The 20,156-nt window shown below is 47.2% G+C and overlaps 1 protein-coding gene across 2 annotated transcripts in view; it reads right to left on the reverse strand.

Annotated features, from left to right (window-relative positions):
* Positions 1–17,415, reverse strand: part of ATG16L2 (autophagy related 16 like 2) — a 47,655-nt gene extending 30,240 nt beyond the window's left edge. Inside the window, exons 1-3 of one of the 2 annotated variants that reach the window (XM_035115879.2) lie at positions 17,247–17,415; positions 3,197–3,287; positions 550–670 (exon numbers count right to left, since the gene is read on the reverse strand). In XM_035115879.2, coding sequence (XP_034971770.2) covers positions 550–670; positions 3,197–3,287; positions 17,247–17,376 — 342 coding nt within the window. In that variant the 5' untranslated portion in view covers positions 17,377–17,415. The remainder of the gene's footprint in view (positions 1–549; positions 671–3,196; positions 3,288–17,246) is intronic. The other variant, XM_035115881.2, reaches the window with a different exon arrangement.
* Positions 17,416–20,156: the final 2,741 nt, after the last annotated feature.

The following is a 20,156-nucleotide window of genomic DNA, read 5'->3' on the forward strand; positions in this document are numbered from 1 at the left end:
AAAAAAGACACCCCCAAAAAATAAGCCATAGGCGTATTTTCTTGAGTAAAATTAATATAAGACGGTGTCTTAAAATGTGGGAAACACGGTAACCACATCAGTTAGCAAACAGAATACATATGCTATAATGTTATTGTTTCAGTTAAATTGTTTAAATTATTACTAATGATTATTTTTCTCCTTCCAATAAAGTACAGCAGAAAAGTTGTCCAAATATAAACAATTAACTTATTAAACCTCTCAATAATTTCATAATTATCCGTGTATTTCTAATAGCTATAACCAAATCAGTAATTTTTGATATAACTGTAAAAAGTACTCTGAAAAGTTATTATTCCAAAAATGAAACCTTCATCTGGTAAATATTAAGATTATACCAGCAAGAATGAGTCTGTAAAAAAAAAATTAAATCAAGTCTTACTGACTAGTGATTTAAATCGATTTGATTCAAATCAAATCCACCCTAGTCTGGACCAAGGAATAATTCTGCTTATTGGGTGTGGGGGAGGTTTCCCCCACATCCCCAGGCCCAATCCTGTGTCAGCTTACCTCCCCATTGATGCTTTCCAGCTCTGCCAAATGTCTCTCATGAATCCCCTTCAGGCTTTCCGTCGATTCTGCAGGGCCCAAGACGGCACCCAAGAAACAGTCAGTGGTCTCCTGGATGGGTCTGCAAAAACACAAGCAAATTTAGCTGAGAAAATCAGGGTAGCCACTGGTCATCAATAGCCCTCTGTGAATTTGTTCTATCCTCTTTAAAAGCCATCCAGGTTGGTTGCCATCACTGCCTCCTGTGGCAGGGAGTTCCACCGTTTAACCGCATGAAGAAGCCCGCAAGCAGGGCTGAAAGCAACAAACCCTCCCCATCATATTCCCTGGTACTCAGAGGCACATTGCCTTAAAAAAAATAGAGGCTTTGTTTAGATAGCAAGCCTACCATGAATTAATCTGTGCAACCACAGCCTGTGTGAACCCCACAGTTCCTGCAGTCATGGAAATTAATATTGGGCATGGAAAATCAACTTCTGGAGAATGCCTTTTTGTTTCTCATTCAAAGCCGCTAACCAGTGAATTCCGTGCATCCGCTATGTGCTCTTTGAAGACAGGCTTCCCTTTGTCTGTGCAAAATCTGTTGCCAATCAATTTAATTGATTCAGTTCCAGCGTTGTAAAAGAGAGAGATTTCTCTTAATCCACTTTCTCCGCCATCTCTTTTGCTGTGGCAGCTCTTCACACACACACACACACACACACACACACACACACTGGTTGTGGTGTCCTGGGGGGGGGGGGAAACCACTCCCTTTCACCCCAGATGAACCAAAAAACCTCGGACACCCAGATTTCCTTTTAAAAAGGGAAAGTTTCTAGCAGTGGTAAGACCTGAGATATGAGGAAAATGTACAAGCCCTATACTTCTTCCTTGTGTGAGAAACTTGCATGTTCCCCCTTTCTGGTTGGACACTGTGAGGCAAGGATGCTGGACTAGATGGGCCACTGGCCTGATCCAGAAAACTTTTCTTATAATATAATATAAATATAATAATTTATTATTTATACCCTGCCCATCTGGCTGGGTTTCCCCAGCTACTGTGGGCGGCTGCCAATCAAATATTAAAAACCACAATAAAACATCAAACATTAAAAACATCCCTAAACAGGGCTGCCTTCAGGTGTCTTCTAAAAGTCAGACAGTTGTTTATTTCCTTGACATCTGATGGGAGGGCGTTCCACAGGGCAGGCGCCACCACCGAGAAGGCCCTCTGCCTGGTTCCCTGTAACCTCACTTCTTGCAGGGAGGGAACCGCCAGAAGGTCCTCGGAGCTGGACCTCAGTGTCCGGGCAGAACAATGAGGGTGGAGACCCTCCTTCAGGTATACAGCACTGTTCTTCTGCTCTTATGCATTCTGTTCTTTGCAGTGCCCCAAGAAATAAAAGCCTCGCAGACACGCGGGCTCCTGCAGGCTGCAATGGGGGCATGAGGTTAAGAGATGAGAAACTATTCTTGAACCTACCAGTAAGGGTGACTCCCTACAGGAGCCAGCCCCCATCATCCTAATGTCCACCTCGCCAAGCACAGGGAGCAGCAATGGCTAGGTGTCTACCTGCTTGCCTTCGCCGAGAAAGCCGGGCGCCTTTTCGGCGAAGGGAAGCGGGCAGGCTGTCTTCGGCTCGGGCACTGGCTTGGCAGCGTTGGGGGAAAGGTGCAGAATCGTTCCTTCGCCTTTCCCCCACCCCAGCCAACAGAGCCGGATCCGATGAAGCTCTGCTTCATCCAATCCGGCTTGGTCGTTGGCAGCAGCGGCGCTTGCTCTCTTGGCTCGGGGAAGGCAGGCAGGCAAGAGAGCAAGAGCCTGCCTGCCTTCCCCGAGCCAAGAGAGCAAGCGCCTCCGCCGTCGCCAGTCCCCCGGAGCCCATAGGAACGCATTAATTGACTTTCCAATGGGAAACGGTGCCTCGCTAGACGAATTTTCGTAGGACGAATTGAGTCCTGGAACGAATTAATTTCGTCTAGCGAGGCACCACTGTATGTATGTGTTTGCCTGGTACATTTATGAACATTTATTTTACATCTTAGACCTTACAACTCTCATAACACTGGTGATATATCAAGATATTGAAAACCAGATATCGCCCAGTCCTACTCATCACTCGGACTGGGTTCATGAGAAGGAAATTCAGATGTGCTACTACTAATCTGCAGCCAGCAGAATTTGAACGCACACCCTCCCAAGGCAACTCTGGTACTGCCAAGGTCCCTGACTCAGCATGGATTCAGCCAAGAGAGCCACTCTTTATCGCCCTTTATTTAACTTCTGCCCAGGAGGGAGGAAGAGCTGAATTAGCCTTGCAAGACCTGTGCAAATGGGGAAAGGCTCCCATTGTAAACGTGCCAAGTCACAACCGCTGCTATTCTGAGTTATTTTGGTCCTGTGCGGTGCCAAGACAAGTTGCCTGTGTGTTTACTTCCACAACAGAGTAAAATTCCTGCAGAGTCATCATGAGGGGGAAAGGAGAAGAGGGCGGGTGCCTGGAAGGCTCACACAGGAAGCAAGAAAAAGAAAATTCTCACTTCAACAAAAATATAGCAGAACAGCAACAGGAAACTCCTGACTCCTACCGACTAAAGCCAGGACTGCCTGGTGGCCAAACTACATATTGACAAAAAGACAGGGGGAGAACTGAGGTTTTGATACCTGGGAGGGAATCCTCGCAAGTTCTCCAGAGATTTAGCTTGCAGCTTTGCAGTGAAGTTTTCCAGGTTAGATTTTTCCAAGAGCTTGTTATCTACAAGAAAATAAAGAAGATGGATGCTATGAAAGGGGAGACCAAAGAATAAGATTCCTAGAGAATTTACAGCAACACATCTACCACTGGCAGCGATACAGGGTGGAAGACTTTCCCATCATATTTTTTTCTGCCAAAAATATTCTACTTTTAGAAATGCATTGTTTCCAGTGCTGGATTTATGTGTAAGCTAAACAAGCTATTACTTAGGGCCCCAATGTTGTAAACAAAACCTGCCCTTATTCCCTTATGGGGTATACAAGAGCCCCTATAGAGTCCTTTGTAGGTTCTCCATCGGTAGGAGAAAATAACAGAGGCCAACCAGAGAATATTGAGAAGCAAAGCAGCTAGGGAGCCTGATCTTTATTAAGGCTGTTGCAGCAGGGTGCTCCCCTCACAGGCAGGAGAAAGGAGGAGGACCCAGAACCAAGGCATGCCTGCCCTTATATAGACATCTAAATTGCCCACCCTGGAGTCCAAGACCATCCCCAGAAACATCATACGTACATCACAGAAAAGGCGGTCTACAACAGAAATTTGAATGTTGTTGTTTTTCCTGTCTGGAAGGTTATCTGATAATGCCTTTATCTGATTACCTTTCCTGGTACTGTAGTCTGGCCATTTCTTTGAGATGGTAATTACTTAATTCCTGAGACAAGGAGAAGGTTTTTTTCCACCTCCTCCCTCCTTGCAGAGAAACATTTGGTCAGTTTTGGAGTCAAAATGCTTTCAGGACTTTCTGCCTGTGCTACTTCAGACCTGTGGTTTATATATTTATGTACATGTTTCCTTGGTAAATTTATGAACATTTATTACATATCTAAGACGTTAAAATTCCAGACGTTAAAGCATCACTCTTTTGGGGCCCCCAAAAATTTAAAGGAAAAAAAACCTGGGTGTACACTTCCAAAATAGAAGATAAAAAACAAATAAAATAAAACCTACATACAGCAACAGTGTTTTGTGTTGCGTAGGCTCCTATGGTGTAAGTCATGGGCCTCCGCCTGCTATATAAAGGGCCCCATTACCTTCAGTAGCTTCGGGCCTCATCAAACCTAAATCCGGCCCTGATTGTTGCATAAATTAACAGGTTGCATGGTAAATAGAACACAATGCAGGTCAAACAGAACAGTCAAATCTAAATCAAATTGATGATTAACTTTTTCCAGGTGCCTATTGCTAGGAAGCAAATATAACTGTGGGCACAGCTCTTCAGGCATTGCAAACTTGGTGCTTTTTCAATCCTCTCCCCCCCCCCCTTGAAATCTAATGTAGGAAAACGCTTAAAGTAGCTGCAAGAATTCTAATTTTTAACAGCCAAGTAAAAATTTGAATTTGTTCAAACATAGCACTGGAAACCTACCAAAGCTGCAATCCGATATCCATTTACCAGCACGTAAACCGATTTAACTCAATGGAACTTACTCCCGAGGAGACATATTTGCAAGTGCACTTTATTGAGCGCCCCTACCCCCCACGCGCAATCTAATATTTTAGTGCAACTCCTTTTCCAAGTGGAAAACTTTTTCCACCACTGTATTTCAAATCAATATAAAGTTATCAAGACATGACTCTTCTTTACTAAAGTCTCATCAGCTCTATGCCAATTTAGGACAATAGAAAATTCATGTTATTGTACTCATTATACGTATTATTCTTGATCCATTATAACCACAAATTTCTAATATTTCAAAATATCATTTGGACTAGAAATCATAATAATTGTTGTTGTTGTTTAGTCGTTTAGTCGTGTCCGACTCTTCGTGACCCCCTGGACCAGAGCACGCCAGGCACTCCTGTCTTCCACTGCCTCCCGCAGTTTGGTCAGACTCATGTTGGTAGCTATGAGAACACTGTCCAACCATCTCGTCCTCTGTCGTCCAGAAAATTCATATAGAGAGATATATATCTGACTTCGTGCCAGCTCAGCCTTTAACAGCCAGGGTCGCTCTTAAGTTCTTATTATCATAGAATTATAGGTACTGTAGGCTATGTACCCCAAGGGTCATCTAGTCAAACCTTCTGCAATGCAGTTTCTTATTTCATACAATGCAAAATTGCTTACTTTGTAGGCCCAGAGCAAGAGGCTATTTATTGTTGAACAGGCTAAAACAGCAGCAGCAGCAGCAGCAGCAGCAACAACAACAACAAACAACAACAACAACAACAACAACAGATGTAAGGAGCCAAAATAATGAGCTAAGGATGGAATCAAAGCCACAACCCAATAACTGGAGACAGCATTTCACTTTCCAATTGTGCATTACCACAATTGCCATATTACAATAGAAGGGGAAGAAATGGAGGCAGTGAGAGATTTTACTTTCTTGGGCTCCTTGATCACTGCAGATGGTGACAGCAGTCACGAAATTAAAAGACGCCTGCTTCTTGGGAGAAAAGCAATGACAAACCTAGACAGCATCTTGAAAAGCAGAGACATCACCTTGCCGACAAAGGTCCGTATAGTTAAAGCTATGGTTTCCCCAGTAGTGATGTATGGAAGTGAGAGCTGGACCATAAAGAAGGCTGATCGCCGAAGAATTGATGCTTTTGAATTATGGTGCTGGAGGAGACTCTTGAGAGTCCCATGGACTGCAAGAAGATCAAACCTCTCCATTCTGAAGGAAATCAGCCCTGAGTGCTCACTGGAAGGACAAATCCTGAAGCTGAGGCTCCAATACTTTGGCCACCTCATGAGAAGAGAAGACTCCCTGGAAAAGACCCTGATGTTGGGAAAGATGGAGGGCACCAGGAGAAGGGGACGACAGAGGACAAGATGGTTGGACAGTGTTCTTGAAGCTACGAACATGAGTTTGACCAAACTGCGGGAGGCAGTGCAAGACAGGAGTGCCTGGTGTGCTATGGTCCATGGGGTCACGAAGAGTCGGACACGACTAAACGACTAAACAACAACAACAACAAACAACACAATTGCCACGACACATGTGCCCCTTTTTTTGCAACAAGAACTTTTTATTCTCCTAGACTTAACAATGGGCATATTTGTCTGGTGCTTTTGAAAATTCTTCCCCCAACTTCTTTCCCCTTGCTATTAAAGCTGGTTTTATGCTGCTGCGATTATTCTGTATTCTATTCTGGCCCTCTCTCCTGCTGTTGTTTTGTGTAGCTTATAACTGGTTTTATTGTCGGCAACCTTGGCCTGCATTTTGTAATTTCAGAAGCCGTAAAAAGAGCCCAGAGGACGAGGCGGTACAGGAAGTCATCACTCACTGAATAAAAAACCTCTCCCCAATCTAGCAGAGGGCTGAGCGGATCCTGTCAATTTGGACCGGTTGCCATGGTTACGAAGCCGCAAAGAGACCAAATGCTTGTAGGGCTAATGGGGGGGAACTGTCTTGCAGCAAAAAAAAATAGGACAAGTGACTTTAGCTACATCTGGACTAGTGCACGCTTTAGAGGTGGGGAAAGAATGAGCAGAGGCTGCACAGCCACCTGTCAGGGATCCTTTCCCTGCGATTCCTGCATTGCAAAGGGTTGGGCTAGAGGACCTTTGGGAATCCCTTCCCACACTACAGTTCTAGGATTCCAACAACGTCCTTTTGCTGCAGTGCAGAGTCGTCTTATTGCGGCATGATTCTGCATTGGGTAGAAATGTGCACAGGTGCAGTTTTGGAAGGGATAAAACAGCTACTTGAGATGATGTTTGGATGACACTCAGGTCTAGCTGCATGCATGCTCCAGTGCTAGGAGGGAGCCAGCCACGGCTGGGGCTCGTGTGCGAACTCAGGCAGCCTAGCTGGACGTAAAAAGGGTCCGTTCGAAAGTGGCTTGCAGTGGCCAGCCAGCCGGCATCCTCACACGCTTTTCACTGCTCAGTAAGGCAGAGAGGCAGCTGGAGAGAGGATACCGAGATCCAGCACCAAATCTGGGCCAGACACCAAAACCTTCTGGGTGGCCACAGCTTGGGGGCAAGCGAGGAATAAAAAAACTCTTTGGTTATGAGATGCAACGCAGGACAGTGGTTAGAGCAGGGTCTCCAAGGGTGTAGCAGGAGAGGACGGCAAGTCCAGTGGTGAAACTGAAGGGCAATCTATAGTGTCAAAATACTTAAGGTACATATGTAAGAGGCTTCTTTTTAATTACACTTTGGGACTGATTCCTGCTCTTATGTGTTTTATACTTTCTGGGTGCCCCATGATTGTATTTTAACGTCGTTGTGTTCTAGGTTATAAAATCAAGCACTGCTGGGAGTCGTTCCTTTTCGTTTTCCCAGTGTATTTATTATCCGCAAAAAATTCGGTGTGGGGTGAGCACATGTTTGTTCTGAAAGTGTGGCCCAGAGAAAATGTTTGAGAACCAAAGGGTTAGAGGGTCACACTGGGGACCCGGGAGCATGGGCGTAGGCAAGGGGGGGCAGGAGGGGGCAGCTGCCCCCCCCCTAGAAGCAAAAAATTATTGTATTTTACAGACCATAACCAGCACTTTTCCCCTCCAAAAACTGAAGTGGAAAGGGCTTTGCTTTAGCGAGAGCAGCTCTCCACTTGCTGGGGGGGGGGGCGCGAACACAGCTGTAACAAAAACACATCAAATAAATAAAGCAAAGTGGCTACCGGTACTTAAGCAGTTAAGACAATGGAGCAGAAAATCCCTTCAGGCAAGGTTTGATAGCTGACCAATTCACCCTATTGTTCTTCAGTGGTAGTTGTTAATGAGCATTCAGGGATCACATTAAGAGTTCTATTGGCGATTTAATGAGGGTGCATTGACTAAGGTGGCTCTGCAAGGCTAAAAGGAAATGAATAAGAAAAGGGGGGGCTGTAGCTTTTGATAGACACAGTGATGTTTATAAAAAGCAGAGGTGTTCCAGTCTGCCCCTCCTCCTGCATCTGTATACTGTAAATCAGGGGTGGCCACCTCCCAAGAGACTCTGATCTACTCACAGAGTTAAAAACTGGGAGTGATCTACCCCCTTTTGGGGGGTTCAGGTCAAAGCTGTTGAGTTTTTTTTAAGGAAGGGAAGCCCTGTTTTTTTTAGTTTAGGTCAAACTTGTTGAGCTTCTTTTAGGAGGAAGGGAGGCCCATTTTTGTTTAGGGCTTCAGGTCATAGTTCAGCTTTTTTTAGGGAGGAGGAAAATTTTGGGTGAGCTTTTTCTAGGGGTGCCAGTGATCTAGCAGTGATCTACCACAGACATCCAGTGATCTACTGGTAGATCACAATCTACCTGTTGGACGTGCCTGCTGTAAATCAAGCAGAGAGAAAGCTGCTTGCAAGGCTCCTGTACAGGCGTACCAGTATCTTTCTCTTGCTGCAGAGCTCCAGCATCACAGCGTCACCCAGAGGCACCCACAAATGTGAGTTATCCCTCTCTCTATTTCTTCCTTCCTTCCCTCCCTCTTCCGTCCTTAATAAAATACGGGGGGGGGGCAGATAAGCCCCACATAGAAAGCCCATCAACATGGGGGGAGGTGACTCTTTAGAATACAGTAAAGGTAAAGGCAAAGGTAAAGGGACCCCTGACCATTAGGTCCAGTCGTGACCGACTCTGGGGTTGCACGCTCATCTCGCATTATTGGCCGAGGGAGCCAGCGTATAGCTTCCAGGTCATGTGGCCAGCATGACAAAGCCACTTCTGGCAAACCAGAGCAGCACATGGAAACACCGTTTACCTTCCCGCTGTAGCGGTTCCTATTTATCTACTTGCATTTTGATGTGCTTTCGAACTGCTAGGTTGGCAGGAGCTGGGACCAAGTATTTACCAGTAATTGGGGGGGGGGCACCTAGGCCTCTAGGAGTTGGCTGCTATGCCTAGGACAATTCAAGAAAGCAGATTGATGCATATGCTATGGTAATATATCAATAGAATCATGGAATTGTAGTCGGAAGGGACCACAAGGGTCATCTAGTCCAACCCCCTGCAATGCAGGATCTTTTTCCCAAGGTGGGGCTTGAACCCACGACATGGTTGAAATATTATGCTGATATGCAGCAACACCTCGGAGCCGTCGTGTCTGCGGCCGTGCCTTGCCTCGCCCTCGCCCGCCCTGTCACCCCCTCTCGCCTGCCCGACCCTCCCGTCCTCTCCAGCCAAGCAGGGTAGCCGCCGATGCTGCCTGCCCCAGAAGCACAAGGTGGCCGCTGCCGCTGCCGCCGCCACGATATCAGGCCAGCTGGCCCTGTAGCCCCGCCCACGTTCCCACTTCGGGGCCCCGCCCCTGAACGACCATGGCTTGCCCCCCCCTAGTTTTGATCCTGGCTACGCCCCTGCCCGGGAGCAGGGGTGGAGCTGCAGGCTCTGGCACCAGGGGGTGGAGAACAGGCGGGGGAATGGCTGTCGTGTGTCCCGTGGGTGTGGCACACGTCCAGGGGGGCAGTTGCAATGGCACACACACACAACCTGGGATGGTACCCAGAGTGGGACGCTCCCCCCGACCCCTTCCTCCGCCAGTGCCTGGGAGAGCAGAGTTCGAATCCCCACTCAGCCATGGAGCCTAGTGGGTGACCTTGGGCTATGCACCATCTCTCGACACACCTAGCCCCCCTCACAGGGTTGTTGTGAGGCTCAAAGAGCGGGCGGGGAAGTCTTCACGCCACCTTGAGCTCCTTAGAAAAAAAAAGTAGGGGGGCAGATGTATCAATAACAGCAACGCCGGTCATACTCAGAGTATACCAATGGGAATCAATGGACGGAAGCAGTGGTTTAAATCGGGATGCAGAAACTGCTGCTCGACTCCAACTCACGTCAAGCCCCAAATACCTGTGGGACCAGCTCTTTCTCTACAGACCCTCTCGGCTGCTAAGGAGGCAGTGGCGGCCCCCAACTTGAAAGGCTTTTAAAGAGGGTGGGACAAATTCACAGGCTATTGAAGGCTACTAGGTTATGCTGAGAGGTACTGACAGGGCTACCAAGGTCACAAGTGGGGATTTGAACCCGGATCTCCCGGGTCTTAGTTTGACACTCTAACCGCTAGACCACCCTGGCTCCTATCCATACCAGGTCAGGAGGAAGTCTTGCTGAGTTCAGTGGGACTTACTGAACTCTCAGCTGCATGCATACAAGATTGCAACCTCCTTGCACAATCTTTGCAATGTCTTTACGAAAACAGAAACCGAGCAGTGGTAGCTTCTGAAACTGCACCTCCAAGGAACGGCGTCTGTTCCTACTTCCCAGGAGGCCGACTTACGCTGCACTACATTGTTTTCCTACTGCTCTTTCGAACATTGCAACATTCCGCAGAAGAGATGCTAAAATGATTTCCCCTTCTGGCCCATTTTGGTGCGTGTAGTCTCACTCAAAAATGGAACCTGCACGTCCGTTTGTCTGTGGTTCGCCAGAATTTGCCATGCCTCCCTGTGGCCATCTGCCTTGGTGGCACTGCAGCACTTTGAGAGGGGCTGGTGATGCCGGCGTCTGGCTGCCAGAGCCCCAGGGCGGGGGGTGGGTCTGAGTTCAAATTCCCAGCAATGAAGGTGACCATGGGTCCATCACTCTCTCTTACAAGGTGCTTGTGAAACCCTCATATACTGCACTGAGCTCCTCAGTGAAAGGATGAGGAACATACTGGCATCTGTCTGCCTTGAGAGGCAATGGAGTGTGCCTCTAGGGGTTAAATCCAACCACTGTGTTAGCAGCAGGAGATCCTGGGCTGCCTCGCTGATGTGGTCCAAAGAGCAAGATGTTTGGCATCAGCTTGGCTGCACGAGTTGCTGGAAGGAGGCGTACAAGTCACCATCCAACTGTCTTAGGCACTCTGCTCCAGATTTGTGTAGGGTTTACCCCGTAGCCTTTTCTGCTCCCACTAGGCAGCAGAGGTTTAGGATCAGAGTTTTGCTTCTCCTAGATGGGCTCCCTTCCCAGGTGGACAAGCCCCATCTGCCCCTCACTTCCCTCTACAGCAGCGGACGGCAAGGTTTACCTCGCCTAGGCCGGTTCACTCCAGAGGAGATCACTCTGTGGGCTGGATTGCGCGCACAGCCACAATTTTCGGCGTCTGCATCTGCACAGACACGATTTCCAGATGCACTCTTCTAATATCATCTTACGTTATGTTATCCAAGTGTCTCCCATGTTCACACTTTTTGGTGTTATTGCCTACATTGGGGATAACCATCTTGGAACTTTTGGTTCGAGATATTTCCGGTATTTATCCCATGTCTTAAATAAAGCGTTTCTGATAATATGACTTGTAAATTTCTTATGAATCTTTGCTTTTCCGTAATTTAGGTACGCATGCCACCCAAACATAGCTTTCTATCCTTCAATATCCAATACATCTACATTCTTTAGCAGGCACCACTCCTTTAGCCACGTTAGGCAGGAAGCCTCATAGTAAAGCCTGAGGGTTTTTTTTAGAATAAAATTTATTTATTTTCCTTCACCAAACCTGTACATTTTTTTTTCACATGCTTATTTACATATACATTTGTCTATTACATTTTTCATACAATATCTCGAGCCCTCCTTTCCCAGCAAAAAAATGAAAGGAAGAGAAAAAAATAAACCAAAAAGAAAAAAGAAAAAAAGAAGTTAAGAAAAATATATGCAAGTACATAAAATAAAAAGAAGTGTTTTATCTTTGGACTTCCTGTTATCTCCATCAGCATACTGCGGGAGGCAGTGCAAGACAGGAGTGCCTGGCGTGCACTGGTTCATGGGGTCACGAAGAGTCGGACACCACTAAACAACTAAACACAGACAACTATCGGGGTCCCTTCCAACTCTACAGCTCTATGATTCTATGACCACCACCAAAGTTTTAAGGCCTCCTTTCTCTGGACCATCTTTATTTATCCAATTTGTTCCTCATCCCCGTCGATAGTTCTCAAATCCTCAATGAGGGACTTACCCTGCATGCGAAGACAGGCTCTAGCGGATGCTCCAAGATCACAGGCCTTTGACCAAAGAATCCCAGGAACTGGATTTCCCAGGGTTCTTTGGGTGAAGTCATATGCATAGACAGACTCATTTGAAGAGACCAATGCATGCAAAATGCATTGCCAGCATCTTGGGGAAGGACTGGGAACGGACTCTGTTTGTACAGACATTGCCAGTCCGTGTAAAGGTAAAGGACCCCTGGATGGTTAAATTCAGTCAAGGCGACTCTGGGGTTGTGGCGCTCATCTCACTTTCAGGCCAAGGGAGCCGGCGTTTGTCCGCAGACAGCTTTCCGGGTCATGTGGCCAGCAGGACTAAACCACTTCTGGTGCAACGGGACACCATGATGGAAACCAGAGCACACGGAAATGCCGTTTACCTTCCTGCCGGAGTGGTACCTATTTACCTACTTGCACTGGCGTGCTTTCGAACTGCAAGGTTGGCAGGAGCTGGGACAGAGCAACGGGAGCTCACCCTGTTGCGGGGATTCAAACCGCCAACCTTTCGATTGTGTAGACAATACATAGCTAGGTGGATCAAGGGACTGACTGGGTAGCTCCCGATGTTTCTGGGCTGACTGTCCAAGACCAAAATGAAAGCACAGCTATTAGGAAAAGTCATTCTTGGCTCAAGCCCGCTCAGAGGAAGAGAGGCGTTCCCCAACATTTCCAAGAGTTGTTTGCTGTTGTTCTGCCTTTTCAAAGCATGTCCTTTTACCTCAGATGATGATTATGATGATGATTAGGAATGATCCCTTCATTGGTTTACTAATCTGCAAATGGTACAAATTAGCAATGCTTTTAGCTGGCAGGAAAACAAAGATGATCTCATTGCCCTTTTCGTAAGCGGTCGAAGGGGGGGGGGTAATTTTGACGGAGCTATAGCTGGCATTTCCTGCCTTAGTTTAATTGTAACCATCAATATTTTAAAAGATGCAGGAGTTGGAGAGAAATCATGCTAAGCCTATGAAGAGAGAGAGCAAGGTGCCTTTCAGGCAGGACTGAGTTCTTCAGCTTGCAGAAGATGAGAGGGAGCAAACCATTCCCAGGGAGCGAATATTGCAAAATATTGCTTCAGACAGGGGCAGGTCTCGCAATGCTACTTTTACAGAGGGACTTTGCACATGGGCAGGATCACATGGGTGGAGGAGAGGATCCTTCCAGCTAGCAGGACCCATTTGTGGTCACAGAGCAGCGAAGCCAAACAAATACCAACTGCTCACTTCTCCTTTCTCTAGCGATGTCGAAACCAGGGGATAAAACGGTGATAAATCACACCGGGAAATGAATTAATGGGTCATTCCCCTTATGGCAATCCTTCTTTGTTAGCCAGGGCCTCTATTTACGATGGTGAATGTTATTTCTTAATCGCACAAGAGAGAAAGTGAAGATTGAATCAGTACACTAATTGAAGAAGTGATAATGTAATTGATGGGTTTTTTCAGTCACGTAATCTTTTATATAGATGTAGATAAAACAAAGAGACCTTTGAACATGTGGATTACCCAGAACAGAATCAAGGCCTGGATAGAAACCAAGAGATCTTAATCACAGGCTCCCTGCAGTTTTTGCTTTGCTAATTAGCAAACATGTAGGGCTGAGAAACAGCAGTCTTGTGGAAATGTTCAGCAGCCCATCCCTCAACAAAAACTCATTGACTTGCATGAATGAATTAAGTGGACCCTAGTCAAATTTACAGATGACACAAAAACTGGGAGCGGTAGATAATCAGGTGACAGCATCAGGGTTCAAGATGCTCTTAACAGGTGGAAGAGCTGGACCCAAACCAACAAAATGAATTTCAATAGAAACACAATGTAAGGTTCTGCACTTAGGCAGGAAGAACCAGATGCACAAATAAACAATGGGGGACACCTGGCTTGCCAGTAGTACATGTGAAAAGGATCAAAGGGTCTTAGTAGACTACAAGCTTAACTCAAGCCAACAGTGTGATGCAGCAGCAAAAGAAGAAATGCTATTCTATGCAAAAGTCAAGCGTCCAGATCAGGCATCTCCAAACTCCAGATGTTTTGGACTACAGTTCCCATCTTCCCCAACCACTGGTCCTGTTAGCTAGGGATCATGGGAGTTGTAGGCCAAAACATCTGGAGGGCCGCAGTTTGGGGGTGCCTGGTCCAGATCAAGGGAAGTAATAGTCCCACTCTATTCTGCCTAGGTCAGATCACACCTGGAATACTGTGTCCAATTCTGGGCACCACAATTTAAGAAGGATGTTGACAAGCTGGAATGTGGACACAGGAGGGCGACCAAGATGATCAAGGGTCTGGAAACCAAGCCTCATGAGGAATGGTTGAGGGAGTTGGATATGTTTAGCCTGGAAAAATGAGACTGAGAGGAGATATATCTAAAGAGCTGTCACATGGAAGATGGAGCCATCTTGTTTTCTCCTGCTCTGTATGGTAAAGGTTAAGGGACCCCTGACCATTAGGTCCAGTCGTGACCGACTCTGGGGTTGCGCGCTCATCTCGCATTATTGGCCGAGGGAGCCGGCGTATAGCTTCCGGGTCATGTGGCCAGCATGACAAAGCCGCTTCCGGCAAACCAGAGCAGCACATGGAAACGCCGTTTACCTTCCCGCTATAGCGGTTCCTATTTATCTACTTGCATTTTGACGTGCTTTCGAACTGCTAGGTTGGCAGGAGCTGGGACCAAGCAACAGGAGCTCACCCTGTCACAGGGATTCGAACCGCTGACCTTCTGATCAGCAAGCCCTAGGCTCAGTGGTTTAACCACAGCGCCACCTGGGTCCCTTGATGGTCTCTGGATGGTAGGGGTCAAATTAGTGGAATCAAATGGCAAGAAAGGAGATTCTAACTAAACATTCAGAAGAGTTAAATAAAAAAATTCCTTCAGTAGCACCTTAAAGACCAACTAAGTTTATATTTTGGTATGAGCTTTCGTGTGCATGCACACTTCTTCAGATACACTAGAAACAGAAGTGTCAGACCCTATATATATATACAGAGGGTGGTGGGGGTGGGTGGGAATGGGTGATGGGCTGATGGGAGTGGTAAACCTGTAGATGGCACTGTTCAGTGGAACAGACCTGCAACACGAAAGAATCTTTTCCAGGTGCTGGTGACTTGGTCTTAGAAACAAACTCTTCCCATGTATAAAGCATCAACAAGTTAGTCCTCAGGGCTCTGCAACCGCCCCCCCCCCCCATCCTCAATAGAGGAACCGAAAAGAGCCACACCAGGATGAATCAGGAGCACAAACTTAGCTACTCCCACAGAGTCAGCTGCAAACAACATCCTTTAGCCATGCTTTAGCCATGAGACCATCCTCTCTCTGAACTATACAAATCCTCATTTCTCTGGCAATTATTTATCCAGCAGCCGTGACTTGGGGACACTTCCATCAGTGAAAGCAAACACTGGGCTAAAAAGGAGAGATCAAAACCCCTTCTTTACCGTTCCCCTTCCCAATTTCTTTTTCCTAAAGACTGATGAGAGAAACAAAGTGAGTGCAAGTGTTGCACTCGGACAGGATTCAAATAGTCGTTCGCCTAGTTCTCACTGAGGTGGCAAACTTGTCTCTGGGCTATACCATTTCAGACTGTGAGGGAAGACCATACTTTGTGGAATGTTCCTACATATTTTTTTTTAAAAAAATCCTTGCAGACAGAAAGCTAGCATGCAAGCAGAGATGCCAAGTTGAATAACATATTGGGTGGGGGAGAGGACAGGTAAACCATGCCCTGCATAATCAATCACATATTAGGTTAGGTTAGACTGAGTCGGAGTGTGGGATGCCATTTGCTGCAATGGAACCGCCTCTGAGACAGCCATATGATTTCTGCAAAGTAGGTAGGTGTGTGTGTGTGTGTGTGTGCGCGCGCGCATGCCATAACTCTGCAGAAACTCCGACCGCAACAAGGCACCAACTTAAAACCAAAATGCCTGTTTAGTTCTGGGAAATGTTCCCAAAACGAACTTGGAAAATCTTTTTACATTAAGCTCGCATCCAGAGGGTAACCACTTCAATCTAAAGCACCAAGGTAATTTCTCCCTAGTGGCAGCTGTGACTGGGACGGACGGCAAATTACTGTGCTGCTATTAAAAATGGGATACTGTACTGTGCTTCTTGTTAATAAAGGATATATGACTCGAGATCCTATGGAGTCAAACCCAACTTTCTTTGTTATGCCACTTCTTTCCCCCTCCAATGGGGAATTAAACATTCCAGTGCCATAAATCACGGTCAGTGTCAACCCAGGCAGCAAGCAGGTGTCAATCGCCAAGTTTAGACTAGAGGGAAAGGGGAGATGGTGGGGTCCAAAAATGGGACGAGGATTGAGGAGTTGCATCCTCTGCAATAAGATGAGGAATCCTAGGATCCTGGAGGGTGGCCCTTTTGGATCTTGCTTAAAATAAAAACTGAAAGATATTCCCTGTTACAAGAGATGGAAAAGTGGGAAAGAGAAGCACGCAGAAGGCAGCAAGTATAGAAATGTTTTCTTTTAATGCCACCATCTCTCCTTTTCCTTATTCATCCCATCCTTTTAAACATCTCGATTGGTGGCGGTGTCTTCCCTTACGGATGCAATTAAAACGTTGGCTTGTTAAGAAGATTGTTATGTACTGAGCTGAATCCGACTCCGAGTATATTTCAAAGAGCGCAACAAATGTGACGTTTACCGTTCTGGGTGGTGGTTGTTGCTCACGGAAAGCAGAACAAAACACACTCCACACCAAAAAAAAAACCTGCCGGCAGTCAAATAACTCTGCATTATTCAGGGTTTGGGCAGCAAATATCCATCTGTGCAATCGGCGCTGCCCCCTCCCCCTGCTGCCTTTTCTCGGACTAACTTTCTCTGGCTTTAATCAAGGCTGCACTCTGCACATGCTCGCGCGCCTCCCGGAGCTTGGTCCCTAAGCACGGGAGCTGGCTGGGCACCTGCGGAGATCCGCGGCGTAAACCTGCACGCCCACTCCGGGACCCCTGGCTCCCTCCGCAGCCGCCGCTCCCCGGAAGCGCTTTCCGCAGGGGAAGTGGCTGGCAAGACTGCCTCTGGGCACGTGCAGAAGGCCACGCCGGCCCTGCCCGCTGCCGCGCAGCAGGGGCTGCCCTGCCCTCCCTCCGGCTGCGCCCCGCCGACTCACAGGCCTGCACCAGGTCGAGGAAGCGCGCCTTCTGCGCCCGATCCCGCTGCTGCAGCTGCCGGACGATGTGGCGCTTCCAGCAGCGGCGACACAACCGGGCGCTGCCGCCGCCGCCGCCGCTCTCGGCCATGGCGCCCCGCCGCAGCCCCGGGGTCCCGGATGACAAAGGGCGACGCGCGGCCAAAGGGGGAGGGAACTCCCAGTGACGTCGCCGCCCAGGGGTGGGGCCAGAGCCGGGGAATCCCCCCGGAGTCACCGCCCCGAGGAAGAGTCGGCGAGGCTTAGAGCGCTGGAACTGGAGCACATCCCATAAAGCGGAACGCGGAAGGCATCCAGAGGGAGACCGTTTCCCTGTCCTACAGCTCTCAGAGCCGGATTTACATATAAGCTAAACAAGCTATAGCTTAGGACCCCACTCTCTTGGGGGCCCCCAAAAAAATTTAAAGGGAAAAAAACCCTGGATGTACATTTCCAAAATATAAGATTTAAAAAAACAACAACAACCAACATACAGCAAAAGTGTTTTGTGTTGTGTAGGCTCCTATGATGTAAGTCATGGGCCCCGCCTGCTAGCCTGCTCCCTAAAATATCCCTGGTTTGCTCATTTCTATATATAGGGTGCCTACATTCTGCATGGACCTCTTGCATGGCAACATGTGCAAATGGCTTGAGATACCTATTAGGTCCATAAATTACCATCTAGCATATATATTCAACACAAAAAATAGTGACCATTTGTTGTTGACAAAGGACAGCTGGACATAGAAAGGGCCCCATTACCTTCAGTAGCTTTGTTGTTTGTTGTTGTTTAGTTGTGTCCGACTCTGACCCCATGGACCAGAGCATGCCAGGCACCCCTGTCTTCCACTGCCTTCCGCAGTTTGTTCTCGAAGCTACCAACATGAGTCTGACCACTGTCCAACCATCTCGTCCACTGTCGTCCCCTTCTCCTTGTGCCCTCCATCTTTCCCAACATCAGGGTCCTTTCCAAGGATTCTTCTCTTCTCATGAGATGGCCAAAGTATTGGAGCCTCAGCTTAAGGATCTGTCCTTCCAGTGAGCACTCAGGGCTGATTTCCTTCAGAATTAAGAGGTTTGATCTTCTTGCAGTCCATGGGATTCTCAAGAGTCTCCTCCAGCACCATAATTCAAAAGCATCAATTCTTCAGCGACCAGCCTTCTTTGCAGTCCAGTTCTCATTTCCATACATCACTACTGGGAAAACCATAGCTTTAACTATGTAGCTTAGGGCCTCATCAAACCTAAATCTGGCCCTGGCTCTTGCTGTAAGAAAGCTTTTTCTGTATGTTTAGTCAGAATCTCCTTTCTTGTAACTTGATGCCATGGGTTCGATTCCTATGAAACTCAGCTAGATTGGTAAAGAAAAAGTGTTTTATAGGTATGTATATAATGGGATGCAGGTGGTGCTGTGGGTTAAACCACAGAGCCTAGGCCTTGCCGATCAGAAGGTTGGCGGTTCGAATCCCCACGACGGGGTAAGTTCCTGTTGCTCGGTACCAGCTCCTGCCAACCTAGCAGTTCGAAAGCATGTCCGGCGGGAAGGTAAACGGCATTTCTGTGTGCTGCTCTGGTTTGCCGGAAGCGGCTTTGTCATGCTGGCCACATGGCCTGGAAGCTGTACGCCGGCTCCCTTGGCCAATAACGCGAGATAAGCAGCGCAACCCCAGAGTCGGTCAAGACTGGACCTAATGGTCAGGGGTCCTTTTACCTTTACCTTTTTAGGCATGTATATGCGATATATAACTCTGTGGCACCAGATGGCGCTGTGGAGTCCCGCCTTTCCCTACCGGATTTCACTGTATTAGTTTGCAACACATTTAACCCTCGGGAGCAGGAGAAAACAAGCTTGTTCTCTCTTCCATGTGACAGTCCTTGAGATATTTGAATCCTGTCAGTCCCCTTTTTATCGAGGCTAAACATACCCAGCTCCTTCAACCATTCCTCATAAGGCTTGGCTTCCAATATTTTCTTCACACAGAGATCATGATGAGGAGTTGACCTGCTGATTTTCTTTTTGTCACATGACTGAGATACACACAAGATTCCTGCCGGGGGGGGGGGGGGAGAGAAGAGAAGGTACCCCAGCTTATCTCCCACTCCTGACTTAGAATCATAAAACTGTAGAGTTCGAAGGGACTCCAAAGGTCATCCAAAGCAGCAATCAATTTTGTTGTCTCATAAGCCCTCCAGGGAGAGATTGTGTCATTTATTTATGTTCTGTACAGCATGCCAGTGATAGTAAGAGATGTGGCATTTTTGAAGGAAATTGGGGGCTCATTACATACCGTACAAGCATGCCTCCATGTTTCCTTCTCTGAAAAATGCTCTCAGGTGGTCAATATAAGGCTACTGTGACACCTGGTGGCAGGATAGATAAATGCACTTGGAATATTTCCCCATGCTAGTAATGTGCTATTTTAAAACCAGGAAATTGAAACATTGGACCAGATCATAGCTTTTCAAGTTCTCCCCTTTTTAAAGGAAAATTCCCATATGCTGAATAGGCTTCCTTGCGAGAAAAGGGAAAACTTGACAGCTATGGACTAGATCAGGCATGTCAAACATGCGGCCCTCCAGATGTTTTGGCCTACAACTCCCATCATCCCTAGCTAACAAGACCAGTGGTGAGGGATGATGGGAATTGTAGTCCCCAAACAGCTGAAGGGCCAAGTTTGGCCATCACTGCTTTAAAGGATCACATACATTCTTCCTGTGGCATTAAGGGTCAGTGGCTTAGAACCTGCTTCTTTAGATGTTTGTGGAAGTAAATCAGGCATCTTCAGCCACATTTGGGGGGGTGTTATTTTGAAACAAATCCCTTGAACAGAAGAAAGCAACATGTTGTTTTCCCCAAGTCACTGTGGTGGCAGCTCATGCCTAACATATACA

The sequence above is a fragment of the Zootoca vivipara genome, chromosome 4 (assembly GCF_963506605.1).
Source record: "Zootoca vivipara chromosome 4, rZooViv1.1, whole genome shotgun sequence".
Taxonomy (NCBI): domain Eukaryota; kingdom Metazoa; phylum Chordata; class Lepidosauria; order Squamata; family Lacertidae; genus Zootoca; species Zootoca vivipara.